At 40.9% G+C, this 26856-nt stretch overlaps 1 protein-coding gene across 1 annotated transcript in view; it reads left to right on the forward strand.

Moving 5' to 3' along the window:
• Positions 1–26445, forward strand: part of rheb (Ras homolog, mTORC1 binding) — a 123999-nt gene extending 97554 nt beyond the window's left edge. The window contains exons 3-8 of the mRNA XM_048563508.1: positions 311–378; positions 4447–4529; positions 7081–7137; positions 7226–7273; positions 9636–9717; positions 25033–26445. Coding sequence (XP_048419465.1) covers positions 311–378; positions 4447–4529; positions 7081–7137; positions 7226–7273; positions 9636–9717; positions 25033–25125 — 431 coding nt within the window. The 3' untranslated portion in view covers positions 25126–26445. The remainder of the gene's footprint in view (positions 1–310; positions 379–4446; positions 4530–7080; positions 7138–7225; positions 7274–9635; positions 9718–25032) is intronic.
• Positions 26446–26856: the final 411 nt, after the last annotated feature.

A 26856-nucleotide genomic window follows, 5' to 3' on the forward strand; every position in this document is an offset into this window, starting at 1 on the left:
GAAATTCGGGAAGTTTCTAAGTTTAACAGAATCTTTGTGATTGGAATAGTTTTTGATGTCTGTAATACTATTTGTTTCTCAGAAAAAAAAAACATACACTTAAAATATCAAGCTTTAATACAATAATATTTTGAAACTTGATCTTTGAAAAATATCATTCTGTCCTTGGATACTTTAAGTAACATTTTTGTGGATGCCTTAAACCAAATAAATCAAAAACTATTGTCATTCTTCAAAATATGTTCATTGATTTTTTTTTGTTCTATAGGATACCAGTAGATTTAACACAATATCTTTTTTCTGTTTCCAGCATTTACTAAATTGATCACAGTGAATGGACAAGATTACCACCTGCAGCTTGTGGATACTGCTGGACAGGTAAGGATGAACCGAGTCAAAGTGAATATAGACAGGGTATCAACCTGATTTAGCTAGTGCAGTGCAGCTTCAGTGCAACTTCTTTATTATGACAGAAGATTGTCACCAAAAAAAGAAGCTGACTCCACGCTTGTAGAGTTAGTGAGTTGTTGGCAAGCCTAATTTGAAAAAGGAGAGAAGCAGAGAGTGGGAAACTGTAGACCAGTTAGTTTAACATTATAATTGGGAAATTGTTAGAATCCATATTAAGGAAGTAATAGCAGCATGTTAGGAAAGTCAAAATGCAATCCTTCCAAGTCAGCATGGATTCATGAAAGGTAAATCGTGATTGATTAATTTGTCGACTTCTTTGAAAAGAGGCTAGTGAGGATCCTGACAATGTGATATATCTGGACTATCAGAAGACATTTGGTATGATGCAGCATAGAAGGTTAATACTCAAGTTGAAGATTGCGTAGAGTTAGAGATCATTTATTAGAGATTTGGCTAACCAGCAAAAAACATAAATGGGACATTTTCTGGTGCCAAAATGTAGGTAGTGGAGTGCTATAGGAGTCGGTCCTCAGCTCCCAACTATTTACAATGTAGTCAAATTCACAGATGGCACAAAAATAGGTGGGAAAGTAAGTTGCAAAGACGCAATAAGAAATTTACAAATGGATATGGGTAGATTAGGTGAATTGGCCAAAATTTGGCTGATGCAGTTAAACATGGATAAGTGTGAGATTACCCACTTTGGTCAGAAGAATAAAAAGCAAATTTATTATCTAAGTGGAGAGAAACAACGGAGTGCATCAGTGCAGAACGATCTGGGTCTTCCCATGCAAGAGTCACAGAAATCTAGTATAAAGATACAGCTGACATTTATTGCTGAAGGAAGAGGGTATAGAAGTAGGGAAGTGTTCCTTCAATTGCACAAGGCATCTCCTTAACCACACCTGGAATATTGTGTACAATTTGGACCTTTACTTGAGGAATGTACTTGTATTGGAGGGTCACTTGATTGATTCTGAAGATGAAAAGTTTTCCGTATAAAGAGAAATTGAGCATTTTAGGCCTTTACTATCTGGAATTTAAAAGAATGAGAGGAGATCTAATTGTTGAAATGAGATTTTGAAAGGGATTGACAAAGTAGAGGTAGAAAGGAGGTCTCCCCACGTGGAATAATCCCAAATAAGAGGTCATTGTTTTTGGATAAGAGGTAGCAGATATAAAACGGAAATGAAAATCTGTTCCTCAAGGGTTATGAATCTGTGGAATTCATTACCCCACTGAGTATGGTGGATGCCAGGACACTAAATAAATTTGAGGAGATAGACAGATTTTCAGTTAGTAATGGATTGAAGGGTTGTGGAGTATGGGCAGGAAAGTGGAGTTGACGCCAAAGTGAGATCAGCCATTAACGTATTAAATGGTGGCACATGCTCAGGGGGCTGAATTATCAACACCCGTGCCTTGTTTTTATGTTTTTAAATTTTATTGTCCTTTAGGAGAGGAAAACTGCTGCCTTACCTGGTCTGACCTACACGTGACTCTCAGCAATTTGGTTGACTCTTAACTTCTCTCTGAAATGGCTTAACTGGTTATTCATCTATATCAAACTGCTTTTAAAAAAAACTTTCAAAAAGGAATTAAATGGGAGGGACAACCTGGCATTCACTAAAGCACTAAATACTGCAACGGCCCTGTAAAGTTGCCCTTACCAGCACTTTGGAATCAGTGCCAAAGTTAGGAAAGCAATCTCACAGACTAGTCAAAATGCAACAATGTACAAGTTTGGGCTGCCAGGGGACAAATAACATTCTTGCTACACAAGTTCTAGGCAATGACGGTCATCAATAAGACAAAATCTGACTATTGCTTTTTGACATTCAAAATGACAGTGATGAGATGGATTCAAACTGACAAATCACAAATGGCACGATTTTGGAAATCCACCATGATGCTTTCAATATCTGGCATGTTTTATTTGCAATTTATTTAATTGAATTTAAATTCTCCAGCATCCATGATGGGATTTAAACAGGCATCTCTAATTTTCTACATTTTTGATGTGCCTTGGGCCCTCTGCCACTTGTCGTCCTTGCCAGAATTTGCTGATCTCCTTCCTGTACTAACTGCTCAATTTGTCCATAACTCTCTAGGAACAAATTACTGCAGATCATAGAATCTCTGCAGTGGAGAAGCAGGCCATTCTGCCTATTGACTCCACACCAACCTTCAGAACAGCATTCCACACAATCCCACCCCACAACCCTGTTTTCATAAGCATGCATTTCCCATGGCTTACCTACACATCACTGGATACTATGGGCGATTTAACATGGCCAATCCACCCAACCTGTACATGTTTGGACTGTAGGAGGAAGCTGGGGTTCCCAGAGGAAACCCACGCAGACGCCGGCAGGATGTGCATATTCCACACAGCCACCCATGGGTGGAATCGAACCCAGTACTCTGACGCTGTGAGGCAGCAGTGCTAACCGCTGAGCCACCATGCCACTCTATGCTGGAATCTGTACTGAAAACAACAAATGCTGGAGATCACAGCAGGTCAGGAAGCATCCCTGGCGTTCACTCTCTATCTATAGATGCTGCCTGACCCACATTGATCTCTATTTGTTTTTTTGTCCAAAACTCTTGTCCACATTCTAACAGCAATTCACACACCATTCTTGCCCCTGTCCTTGCAAACCATTTCCCATGTTGTTTTCAAATGTGCTGATGTCTTTGTCTCACTGTTCACCTTGAAAAGGTTGGTTCAAGAGAGGAGTCCTTACACGTTTCATTTTGGCTATTTTTGTTTTTGTTCAAATTGTTTGGTTTTTACAACAATTGATTTTTGTTGTACGGTTGCTATTTGGCTGGCTTTTATTTCCAGAATTCATTGATTTCAAATTTTGCCATCTGCCCCAATCAGATTCGAGCCAATGTACCAACATCATTAGCCTGGATAATAAAATGTGAGGCTGGACGAACACAGCAGGCCAAGCAGCATCTCAGGAGCACAAAAGCTGACGTTTCGGGCCTAGACCTGCAGTTCCCATTATCTCTCATTAGCCTGGATATCTGGTTTACTACTCCAGTGATGATGTTGCTATGGCACCACTACCTGTATAATGCTGGTGGACTTCCCTTCTCATTCCATTGTGAATATACCTTCTCAAGATGACCCGCAGCAGGTCAAGAAGGTGGCTCACCAGTACTGTTATTAAGGAAAGGATACAAATGATGGCTTTGCCAACAAAGTGTTAATGAGATTCCAATGTTGGCTTTGCCAAGAGAGTGTTTGCTCCACTACAAAAAGAAAATGTAAGCCAGAGGATGACTTCTGCCTAATTTGAGAGATCAGTGTGTGGGACACATGGGTGGAGGTTGAACAGGAATCTAACATTTCAGCCGTTCTGTAATATTCTGTGTAATATAAATGTTTAGGTAGGGGTCCCTGTTGTGGTGCAGAGGTAGCGTCCTTACTGCTGGGCCGAGAGACCTGAGGTCAAGCCCCACCTGTTCCAGAGATGTGTAATAACATCTCTAAACAGTTTGATCAGAAAAATAGGTTAACTAACTAAAGAATAAAATGTACTAGTAGACCTTATAGGTAGTGTCCCTACTTCTGGATCAGGAGACCTGTGTTAAAATCACACTTGCTTCAATAGTGTGTAATAACATCTTTGAACAGGTTAATTATTGGGAAAAGTGTAAATGTTAGTTTGTGGTGCAGTGGTCATATTTCTAACTCTGAGCTAGAAGTCACAATTTAAGTAACACCTGATCCAGAGGTATGGATTTCTGAATAGGTTGATTGAAAAATATCTGAATGTGTCGTTAGTGAAATGAACTTATAAATGTACTAAGCACTCTAAAGGATGCTGTGAATTATTAAAGCAATGTCTGTTGGCACCAAAAACATTTCACTTGAGTTTTTGTGTAGAAATTCGTGCAATTGAACTTGCAGGCCGTGATCTAAAGCTTCACTAGGTCTCTGTGGTTACAGCGTATTAGTAATGTAGTATAAATGAAAACTTATTACTCTGACTTCTGCCACCTTGTCTTTTTAATTATTAGGATGAGTACTCTATTTTCCCTCAAACGTATTCCATAGACATTAATGGATACATTCTCGTATATTCAGTTACATCTAACAAAAGGTAAGGATTTTTCTTTAATATTAGTTTCTTATAGTCAAGCAACTGCTTTGGCTTTTGAAGGTATATTTCTGCTTTAGAAGGCAGCAATGAGCCAATTTGCAAAACACACTTGCTTAGAAGTGTTACTATTAGGGTCTACATTATTCAGCAAATAATTTGCAATTGATGAATTTGCTTTTTAACGAATAAATAAAAGGTTGATGCTGTGTGTGTAAGTAATTGTAGTAATTTCTTTTTAAACAAGAAGTCTTGAATCAGCCATGACCTTACAAAAGCAAACTCAAACACTCTGTGTGTTAATATAGAAACAGTTTAAAGCGTCTCCATAAATTGATGTCCTTCCTGGAATTATGTTTTATATATAATTATTTTCAGTAAAACAACAGGATATATGGTGGAGGAAACACAATTTCCTGCAAGATAGCACTTTTTGAAATTAGAATTAGAATCCCTACAGTGTGGAAACAGGCCCTTTGGCCCAGCAAATCCACACTGACTCTCAAGGCATCCCACCCAGACATTGTCCAATAACCCACCTAACCTACACATCCCTGAACACTACGGGCAATTTAGCATGGCCAATCCACCTAGCCTGTATGTCTTTGGACTGTAGGAGGAACCCGGAGGAAACTCATGCTGACACAGGGAGAACATGCAAGCTCCACACAGATAGTCGTCCGAGGCTGGAATCGAACCCAGATCCCAGGTGCTGTGAGGCAGCAGTGCTAACCACTGTGATGTAAGAATTAACCCCAGCTCTTCAAGTTAAATCATTAGAAAATTAATGTCGAGCCAGAAAAGGAAATTTGACCAGATTATAAAAGCACAGCAATGGAATTAGTTTAAGATCACTCTCTCAAAACTAGTTTCTTGATTGGCTAAAGCCCATTCTCTTTGTTGTACAACTGGAAATGAAAGACTACCTTTGAGCCATTTCCGAAGGAGGAAATAGGTGGAGCTATTTCGGCACAGAATCTTGAGAGAAGGTCAAAGGCAGGTACTGTTTTGTCATTGATAGGATAGAAAAAGAGTTGAAGATGAGAGGGTGATATTTGAATTGGCAACATGGAGGAGTGCATAGGGCTCACTTACATTGCTAAGAAGGGATGAGGCAGTCCCTGGAGAGATTTTATTAATAAAAACATGGGCTTCAAGTTGAAGATGTTGGTTTGCTACCTTTTAATCTATGTCATCAAGCAGGGCAGCCTTAATTTAATTACAAGGCAGGATGCTTAATAGCAGACTAGTTGGACTTTAAATGAGGCTAAGCATAAAATGTAACATTTAATAAAAGCTGTTTTCAGTCTGTAACAAATTTAGACTTTAGGCTAACGTACCATATTGCAAGTGGGAGTTGCATTCATTACCATTAAATTCCAACTCATTGCAAGATTCACAAATAATTATGTGAATCATTTTTAGAATGTCCAGAGAATATTTCACCGTAGAACCGGTGCAACTTGATTGAGATTTTAGCATTCAGATTAAGCTTTTGAAAATTGTGATTTCATTTAATAGAAATTATAGTTCAAAATGTCTGTTAGCATTCGACTAAAGTATAAAGGCACATTTTGTTGCAGCTTCTCATCTTGCACTCAAGGTAATTCAAAAATATTAATTTTAGGAAAAACAATATTTATACTGGATGACAAGGGCGCTGCTTTGTTGACAAGTGGGCTGTGGCTAGTGAATATGTTGCACAAAGAGTACACCGATTATTATTAAGTATAAATGTTAATTTTCCCCTTGAATTAACATCCCTGTGAAAAAGCCTGATGAGTGCAATATTAAAAAGTTAGATAAAATGTCATTATTCATCACTCTTAAAGTTGTGTGATTTATTAACCTTAAGGTTTTGATTATGAACACATTTTAAAACCCTTTACGTGATTCATAGTCAAGTAAATCTTCAGTTGGCAATATTTTGATTTCGAGAATACCATCTAATAGCTAGAGTAATCTTTGAACATGAATTATTTGTAAACAGTTTGCTTAATATGCAACTTTGGACCTGTTGCTTCAAAGTATGCCTTGCTGTCATGTAGAATACAACTGCATATTATTGAGGACCATGAGAGTGGGAGCGGAAGTTGGCCATTCAGAGTTGTTGAGTTTTTCAATCTTTCACTTTTTATAAGTACATGCTGGTTTTAAGTATTAAGCTGACCATTGATTGAAAGTTAAGGTAGAATTTTGCCTAATCCTGAAACAAGAAGGAGGCGATACTTAATAAAATATTCTATATTTGCATCAAGGCCAGTCCATTCTTCCACCACCACCTCAGAAATGTTAAGAGAATGCATTGTGCCTTTCTTAAAGGCTATAAATATTAGAAAGTATATTAATTATTTTATAGTTTGTAAAATGACCTAGTGAGTTTTTTTCCCAATGCATAATCTTTTCCCAGTATTCATTTTCTGTCTCCAGGGTAAAGAGTGTCGAATATGAAAATATCAAAGTGTTTGTGATAAACTGATAGGATGATAGTTATTCACCCTTGACTCTCAACTGGATATCACTGAACAAAAGTAATTATTTTAATTTTTTTCAGTTTTGAGGTGATCAAGGTTATTCATGAAAAATTGTTGGATATGGTGGGGCAAGTACAGTAAGTTTTTTAAATGCTATTTTCAAAATTGCTTTTAGATTATATTCTAACTTTGATTTAATCTGACTTGATCAAATTTTCTTTGCAGAGTCCCCATTATGTTGGTTGGAAATAAAAAAGATCTGCATATGGAAAGGTATTGAAGCTGCTGAGCAAATGCACTGAACAAATAGTTGGGTAGTACTTTCATTCGCCTGCAGGATTCAAAAGATTGTCTCGCAGTTTGGCCAGTCTGCTTGCTTGCTATGCCTTTCTTAAGAATCTAAGCGCCCCAAAACTAATGAGGAACACAAGACCATTGTAAAGTGGATTATATTTTTAATCTTCCCTTTTTCTGCCTTCCCTTTAGCCACATTGCTGACCCCTAGCCCAATTCTTCCTCTAAATCTGCTTTTGCAAGCAGAACTTGCCTCTTTGGTTGATGCATCATCACCCTCCTGGCTGAGCTTGTTTTGTCGTTAAACAGCTCCACCTTTAACTTGTTGCTTTCTTCAAATAAAACGCATGAGCCTGTAAAGTCCCTTGGGCCCTAATCATACCTGCCTTTTTGCAAGGCCTGTGAAACATTCTTTATTTGGGGCAGGGGTTGTGCTTCCACGATTCCTCTTCTGTTACATTGATGGTTACATTCGGGTTATTATAGACCTGTGAGCCTTAAATCTGTTATAGGAAAAGTTTTGGAAAGGATTATAAGAGAGAGGATTTATAATCATCTAGCAAGCAACAATTTGATTGGAGATGGTCAGGATGGATTCATCAAGGGCAGGTCGTGTCTGACAAACCTCATTGAGTTTTTAGAGAACGTGACCCAGCATGTGGATGAGGGTCGGGCAGTTGACGTGGTGTACATGGACTTCAGTAAAGCCTTTAAGGTTCCACATGGTAGGCTATTGGAGAAAATACAGAGGCACGGGATTGAGGGAGACTTAGCAGTTTGGATTAGAAACTGGCTTTCTGTAAGAAGGCAACGAGTGGTGGTTGATGGAAAATATTCAGCCTGGAGTCTGGTTACTAGTAGTGTGCCCCAAGGATCTGTTTTGGGACCACCGCTGTTCGTCATTTTTATAAATGACTTGGACACAGCCGTAGGTGGATGGGTTAGTAGGTTTGCAGATGACACTAAAGTCGGTGGAGTGTGGAAGAATGTTGCAGGTTGCAGGGAGACTTGGATAAACTGCAGAATTGGGCCGAAGGTGGCAAATGGAGTTTAATACAGATAAATGTGAGGTGATTCACTTTGGGAAGAATAATAGGAAGGCAGAATACCGGCTCAATGGAAAAATGGTAGTATGCGTGTGCAGAGGGATCTTGGTGTCCATGTACATATATCCCTGAAAGTTGCCACCCAGGTTGATAGTGCTGTTAAGAAGGCTTATGGTGTGTTAGGTTTTATTGATAGAAGGATTGAGTTCCGGAGCCGTGATGTCATGCTGCAACTGTACAAAACGCTAGTGCAGCCTCATTTGGAATATTGTGTGCAGTTCTGGTTGCCCCATTACAGGAAGGATGTGGAAGCATTGGAAAAGGTGCAGAGAAGATTTACCAGGATGTTGCCTGGTTTGGAGCGCAGACCCTACGAAGAAAGGCTGAGGGACTTGGGTCTGTTCTCATTGGAGAGAAGGAGGCTAAGAGGGGATTTAATAGAGACATAGAAGATGATCAGAGGATTAGACAGGGTGGCCAGTGAGAGTCTCTTTCCTAGGATGATGACGTCAGCTTGAACGAGGGGGGCATAGCTGCAATTTGAGGAGTGATAGATTGAAGACAGATGTCAGAGACAGGCTCTTTACTCAGAGTGGTAAGGGCTTGGAACGCCCTGCATGCCAATGTAGTTATCTCAGCCACATTAGGGGCATTTGAACAGTCCTTGGATAAGCATATGGATAATGATGGGATAGTGTAGGGGGAGGGGCTTAGATTAGTTCACAGGTCGGCGCAACATTGAGGGCCGAATGGGCCTGTTCTGCGCTGTATTGTTCTATGTTCTATGACTGCACTGGCACCACACCTTGCAACTTGAAAAAAATTCAGATTTGCTTCCAGTTTATTACCTTTTCAGCCACCTTCACCTGGTCCATCTCTTATGCATTCCTCCCCTTCCTCTGCCTCTCTCTCCATGTAAGGAATTAACCTGCCACATTTCTCTTAGCCTGAGCCCTATTTTCTATTCAGGCACTTTTCAGCCCTCTAGACAGAATATTGAGTTCAGCTGCTTCAGACCATGAATTCTGTCCACTTTTTGTTTTCCTTGCTGCCACCTTTCCCACCCAGACTCTGTCTGGTTTTCTTAATTTTGTTTTCAGTATTTCTGATAATCTAATTTTGCCTGCTTCATTTGTTTTGATTGTTTCTGTTTGGAAATATGTAGTTTTTCACTTCACAGAGTAGTAGTTTAGGAACCTTTGGTCATTTGCCAGTTTTTGCTAATATTTCTAATCTCATCTATATGTCAGTTGGTTTAGTCGATCATCAATTTTTTTTTAAAATGCTACTTTCAGGGTGATCAGTTATGAAGAAGGGAAGAGTTTAGCTGATTCTTGGAGTGCTGCTTTCATGGAATCGTCTGCCAAAGAGAATCAGGTAAGGATGTAAACCAGTAGAGAAGTCATTGAGATGCTGAAATAGGATTGTCTGTGTACATTGTTAAGATTGCTGTTAAATATAACTGTACCCTGTAAAAACCTTGAACTTTCCTAAGTGTTTCACAACCAATGAAATGGTGAGAGTGTAGTCTCCAATGTACTGCATGGATATGCAGCAACCATTTTGTGCACAATAAGATCCCATAAACTAGTAAGACAAATGCCCAGTTGATCTGATTTTTTTTCAAAAATGGTTAATTCATTCATAAGGGTTGCCCAGTATACTGAAGAAGAATATCCTGTCTGCTCTGACCAGTAGGAAATTAAACAAATTAAAAACTAGTTATATTAAGAAGCAGGGCCAGATGATGTGCTGTACCTATATGATGTCAGAACTGGTGGTTCATAATGGCCAAATCTGTAACAAGTGTTGCTTTGCTTGAGGAACTCCAGCTTAGAATTGATGAACTGGAGTTTGAGCTTTGAACGCTGACATGTCAGGGACAGGGAAAGTTAACTGGAAGCTGTGTTTCAGGAGATAAGCACAGCTTAGATTAATTGCCCTGAATTCAACCAGTGGTCAGGGACAGAAGGGTGTATCTATGAGTGAGGCAGACAGCAGGATCCAGGACGTAGCTCTGCAGAGGCCTCTGCCCTTGCTGATGCCCAACAGGTTTGAGATTCTTTCTCTTTGTTTGGATGAGGGCAGGAGTGTAGAATGAGGAAACTCTCTGTGGCATCATGGTATTGAACGCCTTTCAAGTCAGGTAGAAAGGAGAAATGTCACAATCGGGGTAGTACAGCTCAGGGCATGGCCAAGATTGAGACCCCCAAAGTCTGTATTGCCTACCTGTTTCCAGGGTTCAGGATATCACATCTGGGCTGCAGGAGAACTTGGAGCAGGAAGGGAAAGATCCAGTTGTTGTAGTCCACGTGGGTAATAACAATTTCAGTTGAATGAGGAAAGAAGTTCAGCTTGCAGGATATGAGCACCTAGGGGCTTTTACCTGTTACTACTTGAGCCATGAGCTAATTAGCACAGGGTCAATAAGATTAGAGGTAAATGTGTGGCTCAAAGATGGGTTAGCATTCATGAGACATTAGCACTAGTACTGGGGAAAGAGGGAGCTATTCTGATGGGATGGGCTGCACCTTGATCAAGCTGGGACCAGATCCCTGGCAAATAACATAATTGGGGCTATAGATAGGGCTTTAAACTAAGTTGAAACTGGAGTCCCACACCAGCATTCCAGAATTAAACAAGGGTCATTACATAGGCAAGAGGACATGCATGGTCCTAGTGGACTGGGCAGGAAGACTGAAAGGATAGCTAAAAAGAGTAGTGGCAGATAGGAGACTGAGGGAATTCATAGATGAGACACTGAATTTCCATTTTCTCAAAACAGACCAATCGTAACAGGTAATGCAGAGTTGTAGAAAAGGGGGAGCATAGAATAATCATTATCGTTTGAAAAAATTACTGAGCAATCTTTTGGGGTTGAAGGCAGACAAGCCCCCAAGCTGTGGTGGCCTACATCTCAGGGTCTTTAAAGAAGTGGAAAGACATTGTGGATCTACTGGTTATAATATTCAAAAATGTCTTGGATGCTGGAAAGGTTCAAGTGCTAAAGTGCTGATATAACACCCTTATTCAGAAAATAGGAGACTGTAGACTAGGTAGTTTAAACTCTGTCTTTGAACAATTGTTATAATCATTATTGAGGAAGTGATTACAGGACATTTGGAAAGGCAAAACTCAATGCCTAGGAGCCAGAATAGTTTTATGAAAGGTAACAAGCAAACTGGCTCATGAGTGCTAATTATGTGGTATATCTGGACTATGAGAAGACATTTGATATAGTGAGGCAGAGGATGCTAATACATAAGGTTAAATCACAGGGTCACAGAGTCAGGATAAATGGGGCATTTTCTGGATGGCAAGATGTAACTAGTGGAATGCCATAGGGTTTGGTCCTCCAGGCACAAGCGTTTATAATCTATATGAATGATTTGGATGCAGGGAGATAAAATACTGTATTCAGATTTAAATATGGCACAAATTAGGTTGGAAAGTAAACTGAGGAAGAAATAAGAAACTGACAAATGGATATGGATAGATTAGGTGAGTTGGCCAAAATTTGGCTGCTGTCGTTTAAAATAGATGTGTGGGATTACCCATTTCAGACAGAAGAATAAAAAGGCAACTTATATAAATGGAGAGAAACATCACAGTGCTTCAGCGCAGAAGGATATGGGTGTTCTCATGCAAGAGTTACAGAAATCTCGTATACAGGTGCAGCAGCTAATAAGGAAGGCAGATGGAATTTTGGTATTCATTGCTAAAGGAATAGAATATAGAAGTCGAGAAGTGTTGCTGTAACTGTACAAAGCATCTGGAGTATTCAGTTTTAGTTCTAGCCAATCCTCTATCCAAGCTAATATAATTCCCCTACCCCTATGTGATCTTAACCTTATGTAACCTTACTCAAGGAGGGATATAGTTGCTTTGGAGACAGTTCAGAGATTTGTTCAATTGAATCCATTATGGCTGATTGTATTATGAAGAGATTTTGAGCAGTTTCTACCGATAGACTGGAGTTTAGAGAAATGAGAGGAACTCGAATTGAAGTCTGTAAGATGCTAAAAGAGATTGATGAAGTAGACATACAAAGGGTGTTTCCTCTTGTAGGCAACCTGAAAGAAGAGGTAATTTTTTTTGGATAAAGGGTAGCACATTTAAAACAAATGGGTTAAAAATTACTTCTCTCAAAGATTGTAAATCTGTGGAGTTCACAATCCCAGAATGCAGTGGATGCTGGGACATTGAGTACATTTATGGTGGAGGCAAATTTTTAACTTGTAATGTGTTGAAAGGTAAGGTGGAGCAGGCAGGAAAGTGCTGTTGAGACGCAATGAGATCAGCCGTGATCATGTTAAATGGTGCAGTGTTCTTGGAGTCGTGAGTTGACTACTGTTGTTCCAAGTTCTGTCTTCTGTACATGAAGTGCTTTAGGATGTTTGACAGCTACGTGAAGAAACGTGTTATATTTTTGGTTTAACATGTTATCTGAAACAGCACTTCCATCACCGCAGTTCTCTTTCGCCACTGAAGTCTCAAGTGGGGCTTTGCAGTTAAGGTCATTTGATTCTGATCTAAGTTGATATCGAAGAATCTGTACAGATCACCATGGTAGAAGTTCATGTGCTGTATCCACTGCTGGAACATTGTGGCACTTGATTTAATAAACCTGCTCCCAGTGTGATGCTGCTCTAGCAGAGGCAGAGACCAAAGTCTGTTCAGCTGGCAATGAGGCCTTTGGACAGACGCTACTTCCTTTCCTGTAGTACATGTGTAAATTGACAGTTGCCATTTTTAATTTTTAAATCATTCTCTACTTGCAGCAGCTAACAAGGTTAATTTTTGAAGACGAGAGATAATGGGAACTGCAGATGCTGGAGATTCCAAGATAATAAAATGTGAGGCTGGATGAACACAGCAGGCCAAGCAGCATCTCAGGAGCACAAAAGCTGACGTTTCGGGCCTAGACCCTTCATCAGAGAGGGGGATGGGGGGAGGGAACTGGAATAAATAGGGAGAGAGGGGGAGGCGGACCGAAGATGGAGAGTAAAGAAGATAGGTGGAGAGAGTGTAGGTAGGGAGGGGATAGGTCAGTCCAGGGAAGACGGACAGGTTAAGGAGGTGGGATGAGGTTAGTAGGTAGCTCGGGGTGCGGCTTGGGGTGGGAGGAAGGGATGGGTGAGAGGAAGAACCGGTTAGGGAGGCAGAGACAGGTTGGACTTGTTTTGGGATGCAGTGGGTGGGGGGGAAGAGCTGGGCTGGTTGTGTGGTGCAGTGGGGGGAGGGGATGAACTGGGCTGGTTTAGGGATGCAGTAGGGGAAGGGGAGATTTTGAAACTGGTGAAGTCCACATTGATACCATATGGCTGCAGGGTTCCCAGGCGGAATATGAGTTGCTGTTCCTGCAACCTTCGGGTGGCATCATTGTGGCAGTGCAGGAGGCCCATGATGGACATGTCATCAAGAGAATGGGAGGGGGAGTGGAAATGGTTTGCGACTGGGAGGTGCAGTTGTTAACCATTTCCACTCCCCCTCCCATTCTCTTGATGACATGTCCATCATGGGCCTCCTGCACTGCCACAGTGATGCCACCCGAAGGTTGCAGGAACAGCAACTCATATTCCGCCTGGGAACCCTGCAGCCCAATGGTATCAATGTGGACTTCACCAGTTTCAAAATCTCCCCTTCCCCTACTGCATCCCTAAACCAGCCCAGTTCATCCCCTCCCCCCACTGCACCACACAACCAGCCCAGCTCTTCCCCCCCACCCACTGTATCCCAAAACCAGTCCAACCTGTCTCTGCCTCCCTAACCGGTTCTTCCTCTCACCCATCCCTTCCTCCCACCCCAAGCCGCACCCCGAGCTACCTACTAACCTCATCCCACCTCCTTAACCTGTCCGTCTTCCCTGGACTGACCTATCCCCTCCCCACCTACACTCTCTCCACCTATCTTCTTTACTCTCCATCTTCGGTCCGCCTCCCCCTCTCTCCCTATTTATTCCAGTTCCCTCCCCCCATCCCCCTCTCTGATGAAGGGTCTAGGCCCGAAATGTCAGCTTTTGTGCTCCTGAGATGCTGCTTGGCCTGCTGTGTTCATCCAGCCTCACATTTTATTAATTTTTGAAGACTGCAGTTTTTCTCTAGATTATCAACATTGGTTAGTACACTAAACACATTCTAAAAGAACTTTGTGTCCTCTGAATGTTCTGGAATGCGTCACCGGTAATATTTACTGCTTTGAAGTGTTGACACGAGGCACACTCTGACCTTTATCTCAGTTTTACATTTTATTACCTACATTTTGATGGTCTGCTTCCTTTTTGCCAGTTATTGTTGCCAAAATTACCTTTGTGTTGTCATGTAGTCATGTAGTCATATAGTCATAGAGTCATAGAGTTGTACTGCACAGAAACAGACCCCTCAGTCTAAGTCTCCCATGCCAGCCAGATATCCAAAATTAATCTTGTCTCCTTTGCCAGCATTTGACCCGTATCACTCTAAATGTTTCCTATTCAAGTACCAATCCAGATGCCTTTTAAAAGTTGTAATAATACCAGCCTCCATCACTTCCTCTGGTAGTTCATTCCATCTATGCACTACGCCTTAGATTCCTTTTAAATCTTTCCCCTCTCACCTTAAACCTATGCCATCCAGTTTTGGACTCCCTTACCCTGGAAAAAGACCTTGTCTATTCATGATTTTATAAACCTCCGTAAGGTCACCTGTCAGTATTGAATGCTCCAGGGAAAATAGGCCCAGCCTGTTTGGTCTCTCTCTACAGCTCAAATTCACCAACCCTGGCAAAATCCTTGTAAATATTTTTTGAACCCTTTCAAGTTTAACAACATCTTTCCTGTAGTAGGGAGACCAGACTTGAATGTAGTATTCTAAGAATGGCCTAACCAATGTCCTGTACAGCTGCAACGTGACATCCCAACTCTTCTACTCAAAGCACTGACCAATGAAGGCAAATGTACCAGACTTCTCCTCCACTACCCTGTCTACCTGTGACTCCACTTTCAAGGGACTGTGAACCTGCAACCCAAAGTCTCTTCATTCGGCAACAATCCCAGGACCCTCCTATTAAGCATATAAGTTCTGCTTTTGTCACTATTTACTGTGTGACCCCGAAGCAATGTTTAGTTATCAGTTTTTTATCCCTAGAGTGACAATTTCAAGTCATCACAATTTATATCTCGTTTGAAACCAACATTTTTGTCCACACAAAATCCTCCTGTTGCATTATCCATCGCACCTTCCGAAACTCTGGCCAGTATGAGTTTGAAAATAAACCTGAAACATCTCGCAATAATGGGAACTGCAGATGCTGGAGAATCCAGGATAATAAAATGTGAGGCTGGATGAACACAGCAGGCCCAGCAGCATCTCAGGACCCCAAAAGCTGACGTTTTGGGCCTAGACCCTTCATCAGAGAGGGGGATGGGGGGAGGGTTCTGGAATCCCCATCCCCCTCTCCGATGAAGGGTCTAGGTCCGAAACGTCAGCTTTTGTGCTCCTGAGATGCTGCTGGGCCTGCTGTGTTCATCCAGCCTCTCATTTTATTACCCTGAAACATCTCGTTCTCAGTTTTAAATTTCTCCATGGAATTTCTTCACTCGACCTTTTCAGTCTTTTCTAAGCTGAACACCTCAAACACAGAGGGAGCCTTTGATTCCCACTCTTTTACACGATTTGTGGGTTCTTGATTATCCATTCTGCTCCTGCATTGATAAATTCCTACCTACCACTTTCCTGTCTTTAAAAAGTCATTCCTGAACCTCGTCTTCGGTTCTGTTTCTCTTCTCACGAACTTCCTTGCATCTTGAGAAATCAACCGTATGATAAGTGAAACCCTTTTAAATTTACCTTTGCTGCCAAGTTGAATTAAGGAATTTAGAAGAAACTACTTTACCCAAAGAATGTGGAGCTTACTACTGCTGACTACTACAAGGAGTTAGAAGGTCAAAGAGCATAGATGTGTTTAATGTAAAATTAGGTGAACATGCTAGGGAGGGAGGAATAGAGAACATGCAAACGTGGTTAGATGAAGAGGCTTGGGTGGGGGGGTGGGAGTGTGCTTATATCATCTATAAACACGTAAACACAAACATGGATGATTTGGGCGAAATGACACAATCTTGATACTGTACACTTCTGTGTATTTTCACTGGATCAGCCAAGAGTTCTTTGTTTTTTGTAAAATTGAAATGAAGAGGACAAACTAACATAAGGAAGAATAAACAGCATTGGTGTTCGATAACATGCTTCTATTTGAAAATGATCCCAACTGAATTTAGTAGCAATGTGTTAAGATATTCCATGCGTACTCTAACATTTGCAGAGGATTATAACAGCCATTGCAATTGAAATGCTTTAATTGAAGTGTGCTATTGCAAAGGATCTGATTTCAAGGATCAGTAAGATTGACATTGGATTTCTTGCATATGCAGTTTCTAGACTTCATTCAACAATATCTGAAGGAAGATTCTTGAGTATGCAGAATAAGATTGGGTCTGAGGGGAATAGCTCTTTCAGAGAATTAGTATGAGCAGAATAGCCTCTTCCCAGCTATCAAATCCTAACATTAGAGTTGAATTCAGAATTGGCACTTTGTCTCTAATTGATAAAGGGAAAGTAATTGCCTTATTATTGTTATGTGTAGACCAGGATGTTTTCTGTCTGTATATGTAACCAACTGTGGCACAAGAAAGTACAAACTGATTGCTTAATCGTGCAAAGCTGAAGTATTTTCTTATACGTTCATGAGATGTGGGCATCAGTGGTCAGTTCAGCATTTATTGCACGTCCCTAATGTATTGTCCATCCAAGAGGGCAGTCAGGTGTCAACCACAATGCTGTAAGTCTGGAGTCACATGTAAGCGGATCACGTACAGACCATTTCTTCCCCTAAAGGACATTAGTGAACTAGATGAGTTTTTCTGGCAATTCACAGTAGTTCCATTGTCATCATTAGACTCTTAATTCCAGATGTTTCTTTTATTGAATTCAGTTTCTGCTATTTACCGTGGCAGGATGTGAAACATCATGTGAAAATACATGTGAAACTAATCTTTCATTTCTGTAACAGCGGTTTTATGACAATTGTATTTTGATTGGAAAACAAAAGCAACATATTGATAGATCAGTAGCATGGACAGTAGAGGAGTAATGCTGGCAAATGGAAAAAGTAGGGAGGTTACATACCAATTAATAATGGCCTTTTCAAAATGTCAGCTGATTTAAAGCCTCTGCTTGCATTGCTTTCAAATATTGATTTCTTACTAATTGAATAAATAACCTATGGGAAAAACGTTTCAAGGATGAAGGAAATTCTTTCTGTAGGCTTCAGTACTATTATAAAAGTCAATTGCCTTGCAGGGAAGGAAGTCTGTCTTTACCTGATCTGGGCTACATGTGACTTCAGACCACTGCAGTGTGGTTGACTCTCAACTGCACTCCAAAATGGCCCAGCAAGCCGTTCAGTTGTATGAATTGCCACAAAGTCTCATCAAGGAATGAAACCAGACTGATTACCTTGTCATTGACCTAGGCACCAGAAAAGGCCATGGTAGAAACAAATCTTCCAACTTTGCAAAATCCTTCTGACTAACGTCTGGGGGCGAGTGCCAAGTTTGGGAGTACTGTCTCCAAGACTGTTCAAGCTACAGCCTGCCATACTTGTGGAGTCATATTTACAGATGGTATCCCCGACATAACTATCCCCATTCCTGGATATCTCCTGTCCCATCAACAGGACAAACCTAGCAGAGGTGGCAGCACAGTGATATACAGTTGGGAGGGACTTACCCTGGGAGTTCTACACATTGACTCCAGATTCAGTCAAATTTCCATGGCTTGAAGTTAAACATGGACAAGGAAACCTCCTGCAGATTACCACGTAACACCCTCCCTCAGCTGATAATTGAATACTCTTCCATGCTGAACAACACTTGGAGGAAACATTGAAGATGGCAAAAGCATATGTACTTTGGATGGGGTAAATCAATGTCTGTCACCAAGAGTGGCTTAGCAGCAGCACTACTGTTTGGGATAGTTGAGTCCTGAAAGATATAGCTGCTAGACTTGGTGTGTAGCAAATAGTGAGGGAACCAACATAAATAAAAATCTGCTTGACTTCATCCTTGCTGTCCTTCTGGTCACAGATGTATCTGTTCATTGGCTAGAGTGACCACTGCACAGTCCTTGTGGAGATGAAGTCCCGCCCACACATTGAGAATACTCTTCATTGTGTTGTGTGGCTGTATCACCGTGCTAACTAGGACAGGCTTCAAACAGATCTAGTAACTCAAAACTGGATATCCAGGGGGCATTGTGGGCCATACCAGGTTGGTGGGAGGTTAAACTGTGGCAAGGATGCGGAGATCCTTCAGCACAATCTGGACAGGTAGGGTGAGTGGGTACATCAATGGCAGGTGCAGTAAAATGTGGATAAATGAGAGGTTGTAAGCAAAAACAAGAAGATGATTACTACTTGAATGGCTGTAAATTGGAAGCGGGGAGTGTGCAGTCAGATATGGCTGTCTTTGTGCACCTGTCGCTGAAAGTAATCATGAAGTGTAGCAGGTGTAAAGAAAGCAAATGGTACATTGGCCTTCAGTGCACGAGGTTTCAAGTACAGGAGCAGGGATGCCCTGTTGTAGTTGTATAGGGCCTTGGTGAGGCCACACCTAGAAAACTGTGCAATTTTGGCCTCCTTTTTGGAGGAACGATGCTGTTGCTTTCGAGGGAGTTTAGCAAAGGTTTACCAGGCTGATTCCAGGAATGATGGCACTGACCTATGAGGAGAGATTAACTAGGTTAGGATTGCTTTTGCCTTCATTCAGATGAATGAGGGGGGTGGGTTCTCATAGAGACTTAGAAAATTCTAACAGGATTGGACAGGGTAAATGAGGGGAGAATGTTCCCAATGGTGGGTGTGTCCAGAACCAGGGATCACAGCATGAGGATCGAGGGATAGATGTTCTAGGACAGATGAGACATTTCTTCACCCAAAGAGTGGTGAGCCTGTGGAATTCATTACCACAGGAAGTAGTTGATGCCACAACATTGAATGTATTCAAGAGGTGGCTAGATATAACACGTAGGGTGAATAGGATCAAAGGTTATGGAGAGAAAGCAGGATTCGGCTATTGAATTGGATAATCAGCCATGATAGAGAAGAATGACAAAGCAGGCTCGAAGGGCTGAATGGCCTCTTACTGTTCCTGTCATCTGTCTTACTATCACAACAGCACAATTGCACAATCTAACCTCATGGTGCACACAAATTCTTCTGGTGTTTCAGATGCCAGAACACAGTTTCATGTTTAAAACCCCTGGGGCCCAAAACATTGGTGGCTAGATGTCCATTTGTGCCAAAGTCTGATTTTTCTACCCTTCCTCCACCATGCTATGCTGCAAAGCCTCTTACACCAACAACTGCAAATGGTTATACCAAACATTTCCAGTTCAATGTTTGTAAAGCATCCCGTCTATCTTGAGTCTTCCTTTAATGTTGTAAGCATCCCATTTGTCCCTGCACCGAATGTCTCCATTCAACCTTTTGATTTACATGTACTTTTCAAAATTAAGAAATAAATGGTAGAATAAATTTATAGCCCAACTGACTAGACTGTAGCACAGGAGATTCATTTCATATTAAGAAATGCACAGGAAGGTTTGAATTTAAATGGAAAGGTCCTTGTGATATTGCTTAATTTCTTGTAAATTCCTTTGACAGAAATATCCTTTAGACAGAGATCGACCGCTTTTAATTCTGTAATATATTTATCCTCCCGAAGTCTGTGTTGTAATGGCACATTGTAGATTATTTAAATGTGATCTTGTTGGGTTTCTGCAGTGTATGTGACTCAGGCTTGTTTGATTCTTTGAATTCTGGTGACAAGTTTAATTTCCACTACTTTAATGGCAGAGTAAATGCAAACAAACCAGGCACCTTTCCCTGTGAGCTGAACAGTTAGTCTGCAAAAGCTGAGAAAAGCAATAACCTCAAAGCCTAACATTTGTCATAGGTAAGATATTTGGGAAGATTCTGAGGGATAGGATAGATATGCATTTGGGAAGCCAAGGTTTGATTAGGAGTTGTTAGCATCGTTTTGTCCATGGGAGATCCTGCCTCACAAATTTTTTGAGTTCTTTGAAGTGACCAGAAAGGTTTTTGAGGGCAGGGAACGACACAGTCTGTATGGATTTCAGTAAGGCCTTTTGATAAGGTTCCACATGGTTGGCTGCTCTCAAAGGTTAGATTGCATGGATCACCTGGCAAATTAATACACAATTGGCTTGATGGTAAGAAGCAGAGAGTAATAGTGAGATTTTTGGACTGGAGGCCTGTGAACAGTGGTGAGCCTCGGTTCAGTGCTGGGCCCATTGCTGTTTGTTATCTCAATCAATGATTTGGATGAGAATGTACAAGGTATAATTAGTAAGTTTGTGCATGACATTAAACTACGTGGTATCGTGGACAGTGAGGAAGGTTTTCAGAAATTGCAGCAGGATCTTGATTAGCTGAGGAAGTAGGCTGAGAAATGGCAAATGGAGTTTAATTTCGTTAAGTGTGAGGTGTTGTGTTTTGGAAAGTCAAGTCATGGTAGGAGTTTCGCGGTGAATGGTAGGGCCTTAAGGAGTATAGTGGAACTGCGGGACCTTGGAATTCAGGTGCAAGGACCTCCTGAAAGTGGAGTCACAGGTGGACAGGGCAGTGAAGGCAACTCTTGGCACACTGGTCTTCATCAGTCAGGGCATTGAGTACAGAAGTTGGGAAGTTTAGATGCAGTTGTAGAGGACGTTGGTGAGGCTGCACATGGGGTATTGTGTTCAGTTTTGGTCACCTTGCTATAGGAAGGGTGTTGTTAAACTGGAAAGAATGCAGAAGCAATTTACAAAGATGTTGCCAGGACTGAGTTGGAGAGGTTGGACAAGCTAGGACTTTTTTTCTTTAGAACGTAGGAGACTATGGGGGGATCATACAAAAAGTGTATAAGATTGAGAGGCACGAATAGGGTGAATGCACTCAGTCTTTTTCCCAGGGTTGGGGAATCGAGGACTAGAGGGGAAAGAATGCAAGGGAACCTAAGGGCCAACTTTTTTTACACAGATGGTGGCACGTATATGGAATTAGGTGCCAGGAAGTGGTTGAGGCAGGTATGTTAACAACATGTAAAAGGCATTTGGACAAATATGTGGATAGGAGAGGTTTAGAAGGATATGGGCCAAGTGCAGAGAAATGGGATTGGCATGGATGGATATTTTGGTCAATGTGGACTAGTTTTGGCCAAAGAGCCTGGCTCCGTGCTGTAGGACTCTTTGACTCTAACTGTTCTTCGAATTCTTCTGGATCAGAGCCAGATCATTTATAACTGTGCAGTATCGTTGCTGCTGTATGGACTAAGCTTAAACAAGCAGAGATGGTGTGCACAAACAGTCTTGTGTATTAAGATCACTTCTTGGCCTAATGACCAGCATTGCTTTTGTATTAGAAGCCCAAAGGGTGAAGTTGTACTCAGCATATTTAAGGCCAAATTAATTTCTTGGGCAATCCGAAAGGCATAATTTTGTAGTATGAATAGTATCATAATACTTAATTATCAAAAAAACTCAAAGTTTACTTGAATGAGTAGAGATGTGCTTAAACTCAAATTATAGTTCCTCTGTTTTTCATTTTTAAGTCTGCTGAAATTCAGATTGCGAAAAAGATGTGTGTTTAAAAAAGAGAGCTTTTTTTCTGATGAAGAGTCGAGGCCCGAAACATCAGCTTTTGTGCTCCTAAGATACTGCTTGGCCTGCTGTGTTCATCCAGCCCCACACTTTGTTACCTTGTGTTTTAAAAAAGCCAGCTGGTGATTTCAAATGCTAAATTAACTGTATGTAGTATTTGCAGTGCAGACACACACTGCCTGTACCCTAACCATTTCTCACCCTCCAAGTCTCCTTATTAACGTATCCACATTTTTCCCTTGTGGGAATTTACCTAGCTTCTTCTACTGCTATTCACCTCTGCCACTCCCTGTGATAGTGTCATGATCCCTCTAGAGGCGGTAATTCTTGAAAACACAGATTTGTTTGCCCTGTAGCTGACAAAATTGTGGAGCAATATTTCACATTTCAAGCCTCTTATTGTTCTTAAATAAAAATAAAACTATATTTTACAGACACTAACTGCTACTTAACAGGGAGCAATTGTACCTGACTGCAAACAAGTTCCTTCATTATTGATTACAACACCTGAAATCCGTTAAGGTACATTTTTAAGAGCGGCTAAGAAGAATTATGAAAGGAAACTTGCCAGGGACATAAGATAGTGGAGATTTTATTACATAGGGCAAGAGGAGTTGACTAAGAGTACTTTTGGTCCACTGCAGCTGAAAGTGGGGATATCGTCAATGACTATGGGAAAAGGAGGATAGCTTGCTAAAAGTTCCAAAGAAATTAACCACGGTCAAGATCTGAATAAAATTAGCTTAAGTAAATCCCTCATAATGGAACTGAAAAGTGACACATCCCCAGGACCTGATGGTTCCTATGCATGGCTACGAAAGGAGATAAGAGACCACAATGCCAATGGACTAACTGGATTCGGGAGTTGTACTGCTGGATTGGAAATTTGTTCGCGTCCCTCCACTCTTTAAGAAGGATAATGGGGAAACCAGAAAATTATAGACCAGTTAACATCCATTGTGGGGAAATTGTTGAAGTCCGGAATCAACAATAGGTGACAGTGTTGGAATAATGGGTAAGTTCTCAAATTGGCATTATTCCAACACTGCTACTTAAACAATTTCCTATCCATGTCAGTAATTTTCTCTCAATTCTGTGGACTTCCAGTTTAGCTAACAATCTCTTGTATGGCACTTTATCAAAATCCTTCTGGAAATCCTTCTGGAAATCCATTTAAGCAATATCCATCAACTAACCTCTGTTCACCATCTGTCACCTCTTCAAAAAAAAATATTGTGGTTTGTCAGAGATGACCTACCCTTCATAAATCCATGCTGACTTTTTCTGATTAGCTAAAATTTAAGGTGATCAGTTATCCTATCCTTGATTTATAGATTTCAACAATTTACCCACCACAGATGTTAAGCCAACTGGGATTTTGTGTAATGGCAGCATAATGCTTGCATACCTAAACTCCAGTCCTGTAGATATGTAGGCCACCATTTCATTGATATTCTTAACTATTTTCTCCTCCTGTTCACTTTAAGGAGTATGCACCTGTAATCGTTTAATAACATCTGACATAAATATTTAATGTTGGAGGCAGTGCCAAGTTTAGTTGGCTACTAATAAACTCAGTTGATGGTCAGAAGTGACAGATTGATTATCTGCTGTCTCAAAGAGCAGCTAAATTTGTTAATGTGCTTATTAATTCAGTGGGCAAATTAATATATTGAGAATTCCCGGTTGATTCCTGAGTTCATGGGGATTGAATGCTCCTCGGTAATCTTGGACAAGAGCTCAAAGGAAATACCTGAATAAAACTTAAAAAGGGTGCAGCTGATCAAATTGTTATCAGATTATTCAATGTTAATTTTCATAAGGTGAATGCCCTACAGAATTAATGCTGCCTTAGCAAAGAGTTCTTCTCTTTTAAGATAACAAAGTGTGGAGCTGGATGAACACAGCAGGCCAAGCAGCATCTCAGGAGCACAAAAGCTGACGTTTTGGACCTAGACCCTTCATCATCAGAGGGGGATGGGAGAGGGAACTGGAATAAATAGGGAGAGAGGGGGAGGTGGACCGAAGATGGAGAGGAAACAAGATAAGTAGAGAGGACAGTATAGGTGAGGAGGTAGGGAGGGGATAGGTCAGTCCAGGGAAGACTGACCGGTCAAGGAGGCAGGATGAGGTGGTAGGTAGGTAATGGAGGTGCGGCTTGAGGTGGGAGGAAGGGATGGGTGAGAGGAAGAACAGGTTAGGGAAGCGGAGACAGGCTGGGCTGGATTTGGGATGCAGTGGGGGAAGGGGAGAATTTGAAGCTTGTGAAGTCCACATTGATACCATTGGGCTGCAGGTTTCCCAAGCGGAATGCGAGTTGCTGTTATTGCAACCTTCAGGTGGCATCATTGTGGCACTGCAGGAGGCCCATGATGGACATGTCGTGTGAGGAATTGGAGGGGGAGTTAAAATGGTTCGCGACTGGGAGGTGCAGTTGTTTGTTGCGAACCGAGCGGCGGTGGTCTGCAAATTTTTGTTTGCAGAACACCTCTGCTCGGTTCGCAACAAACATGGTATCAATGTGGACTTCACCAGCTTCAAAATCTCCCCTCCCCCCACTGCATCCCAAAACCAGCCCAGCCTGTCTCTGCCTCCCCAACCTGTTCTTCCTCTCACCCATCCCTTCCTCCCACCTCAAGCCACACCTCCATTTCCTACCTACCACCTCATCCCACCTCCTTGACCTGTCCGTCTTCCCTGGACTGACCTATCCCCTCCCTACCTCCCCACCTATTCTCTCCTCTCTACCTATCATCTTTTCTCTCCATCTTCGGTCCACCTCCCCCTCTCTCCCTATTTATTCCAGTTCCCTCACCCCATCCCCTCTCTGATGAAGGGTCTAGGCCCGAAACGTCAGCTTTTGTGCTCCTGAGATGCTGCTTGGCTTGCTGTGTTCATCCAGCTTCACGCTTTGTTATCTCGGATTCTCCAGCATCTGCAGTTCCCATTATCACTGTTACAGTTCTTTTCATTTAAATGTGTTTTTACTTTTCAGACTGCAGTCGAAGTTTTTAAGCGAATAATTATGGAGGCTGAAAGGGCGGATGGAGGCTGTCAGCAAGCAAAATCTTCTTGCTCTGTAATGTGAGCCCTGAAGATGCTGATGAAACTGCTCCACTTGAAGAGGCATACTGCCACTTTCCCTTTAAATAAAAATGATGCCTTTTTACCAGTTCTACAGATGGTCAGAGACTTCCTTTTACTTTCCTCACTTATGTTGAACTCTGACCTTTTTGCAAACAGCTTCACTTCGGCATAAAAAAATTAAAAGCAATTCATATTTTTCAACTTGTATATTGTATTTCTTGACACAGGCAATGATTAATCATTTGCCAACATTTCATTCTTCATGTAGCGTGAATATCAGTTGAAAGTAGTTGATTGTAAACTTCAAACTGAAAAATGCATATTGTTACACTACTATTTACACAAACAGGCTTAGATATATCAGTGTTTTTCTTCATGTATGTACATTGTAAATAAACATTAGCAGCAAACGGATTTGTTTTTAATACTTGCTGATAGAAAAATACTGTATTAAGTCTATTGTTTTTAGTAGACTCACTGTACAAAGGTATTTTAAATCACTCAAGACGGGTTGTATTTAAGATGATGCTTACACCTCGTTCTTGCTCTGAGCATGCAGCTTGCAGGAATCCCGAAGTTGACTGACATCTGCTTTTTTTTTTGTTTCTAATACTTTTTAAGTTGAAACCAGTGAAGACAACATTTCATTAATTGAAAGTCATAAGCTTGCTGTGTGTAGATTTCTATTGTGTATTTAAATGGGTTTTCAGCAGGCTAAAGGTTTAAACTTGAGGTATCTAAAAATACAATGCAACAAAAATTTTTATATGTATTTATGAAATTATCATTCACTCGTTTAGAAACATAAAATTGATTAATGTAGCTATTGACAATCTGCAGTAGTACAACTGCTTTATAATATCTACTTTTTAAGCAGACCATCCTTCAATAATTATTTGTGTAGGTGATACTAATGCATATATATTCACATGGACTGCCTTTAAAATTTTCATTGGGTAACATTTGTCAGTGTTCACAGGAAAATGCGTTTCATGATTTCCCCCATTAATTTGCAAACACTGCTGAGGATTTCTAATGTCCTATTCTATCATCGTTTGTTGTAATTCTACATACAGGGTATTTGCCAACTAATAAAAAGTGAGATTTAGTGTACGGATAGATGTAATGAAATTGTTTGCCTGAAGTAATGCAAAATATTAATTTTTTTAAGTTAAAGTAAGATGAGGAAGGCTTAGCTTGTCTCTCGACTATAAATTTGTTGTGATGCCTTTTGGTATATAACCCTGGGCAATGCTATTTACAACACAATGAAAATATTACTGTGATCGGTCAAAAATGCAATAAAAATATTTTAATCTCATTTCATTTGAATGTTGAAAATATTTGAGCTCATCTCAATTTGAAGCCATAGAACTGTGACATGATAATCCTGCAGTTAGCTATGGGAAATGGAAGAGAATAGGAGAAAGAAAGCAAGAGAAATGCTTGAACATTGGAAAAGAAGGTCTTATGGTTCCATTATATAAAATGTGTTGTCAGTGTTGTTACTTAATGTGGAAAATCTGCTGCTTCGAGCATGTATTCTGACCATATGGGGGAGTGACTGAAATGTGTAGAGGATGGAAGGTCAGAATGAAGGTTACATGCTGATTGGCTAGTCTGTTGTGTCAATAGTATCTTGGACATGTTAGCATTCCCGCAGCTGCTTGATTGACAGTGCTGAATGGATGATCTCTTAATTGGTACTACTTTCTGTACTAATGCTAGCCGG

The sequence above is a fragment of the Stegostoma tigrinum genome, chromosome 2 (genome assembly GCF_030684315.1).
Source record: "Stegostoma tigrinum isolate sSteTig4 chromosome 2, sSteTig4.hap1, whole genome shotgun sequence".
Lineage (NCBI taxonomy): Eukaryota > Metazoa > Chordata > Chondrichthyes > Orectolobiformes > Stegostomatidae > Stegostoma > Stegostoma tigrinum.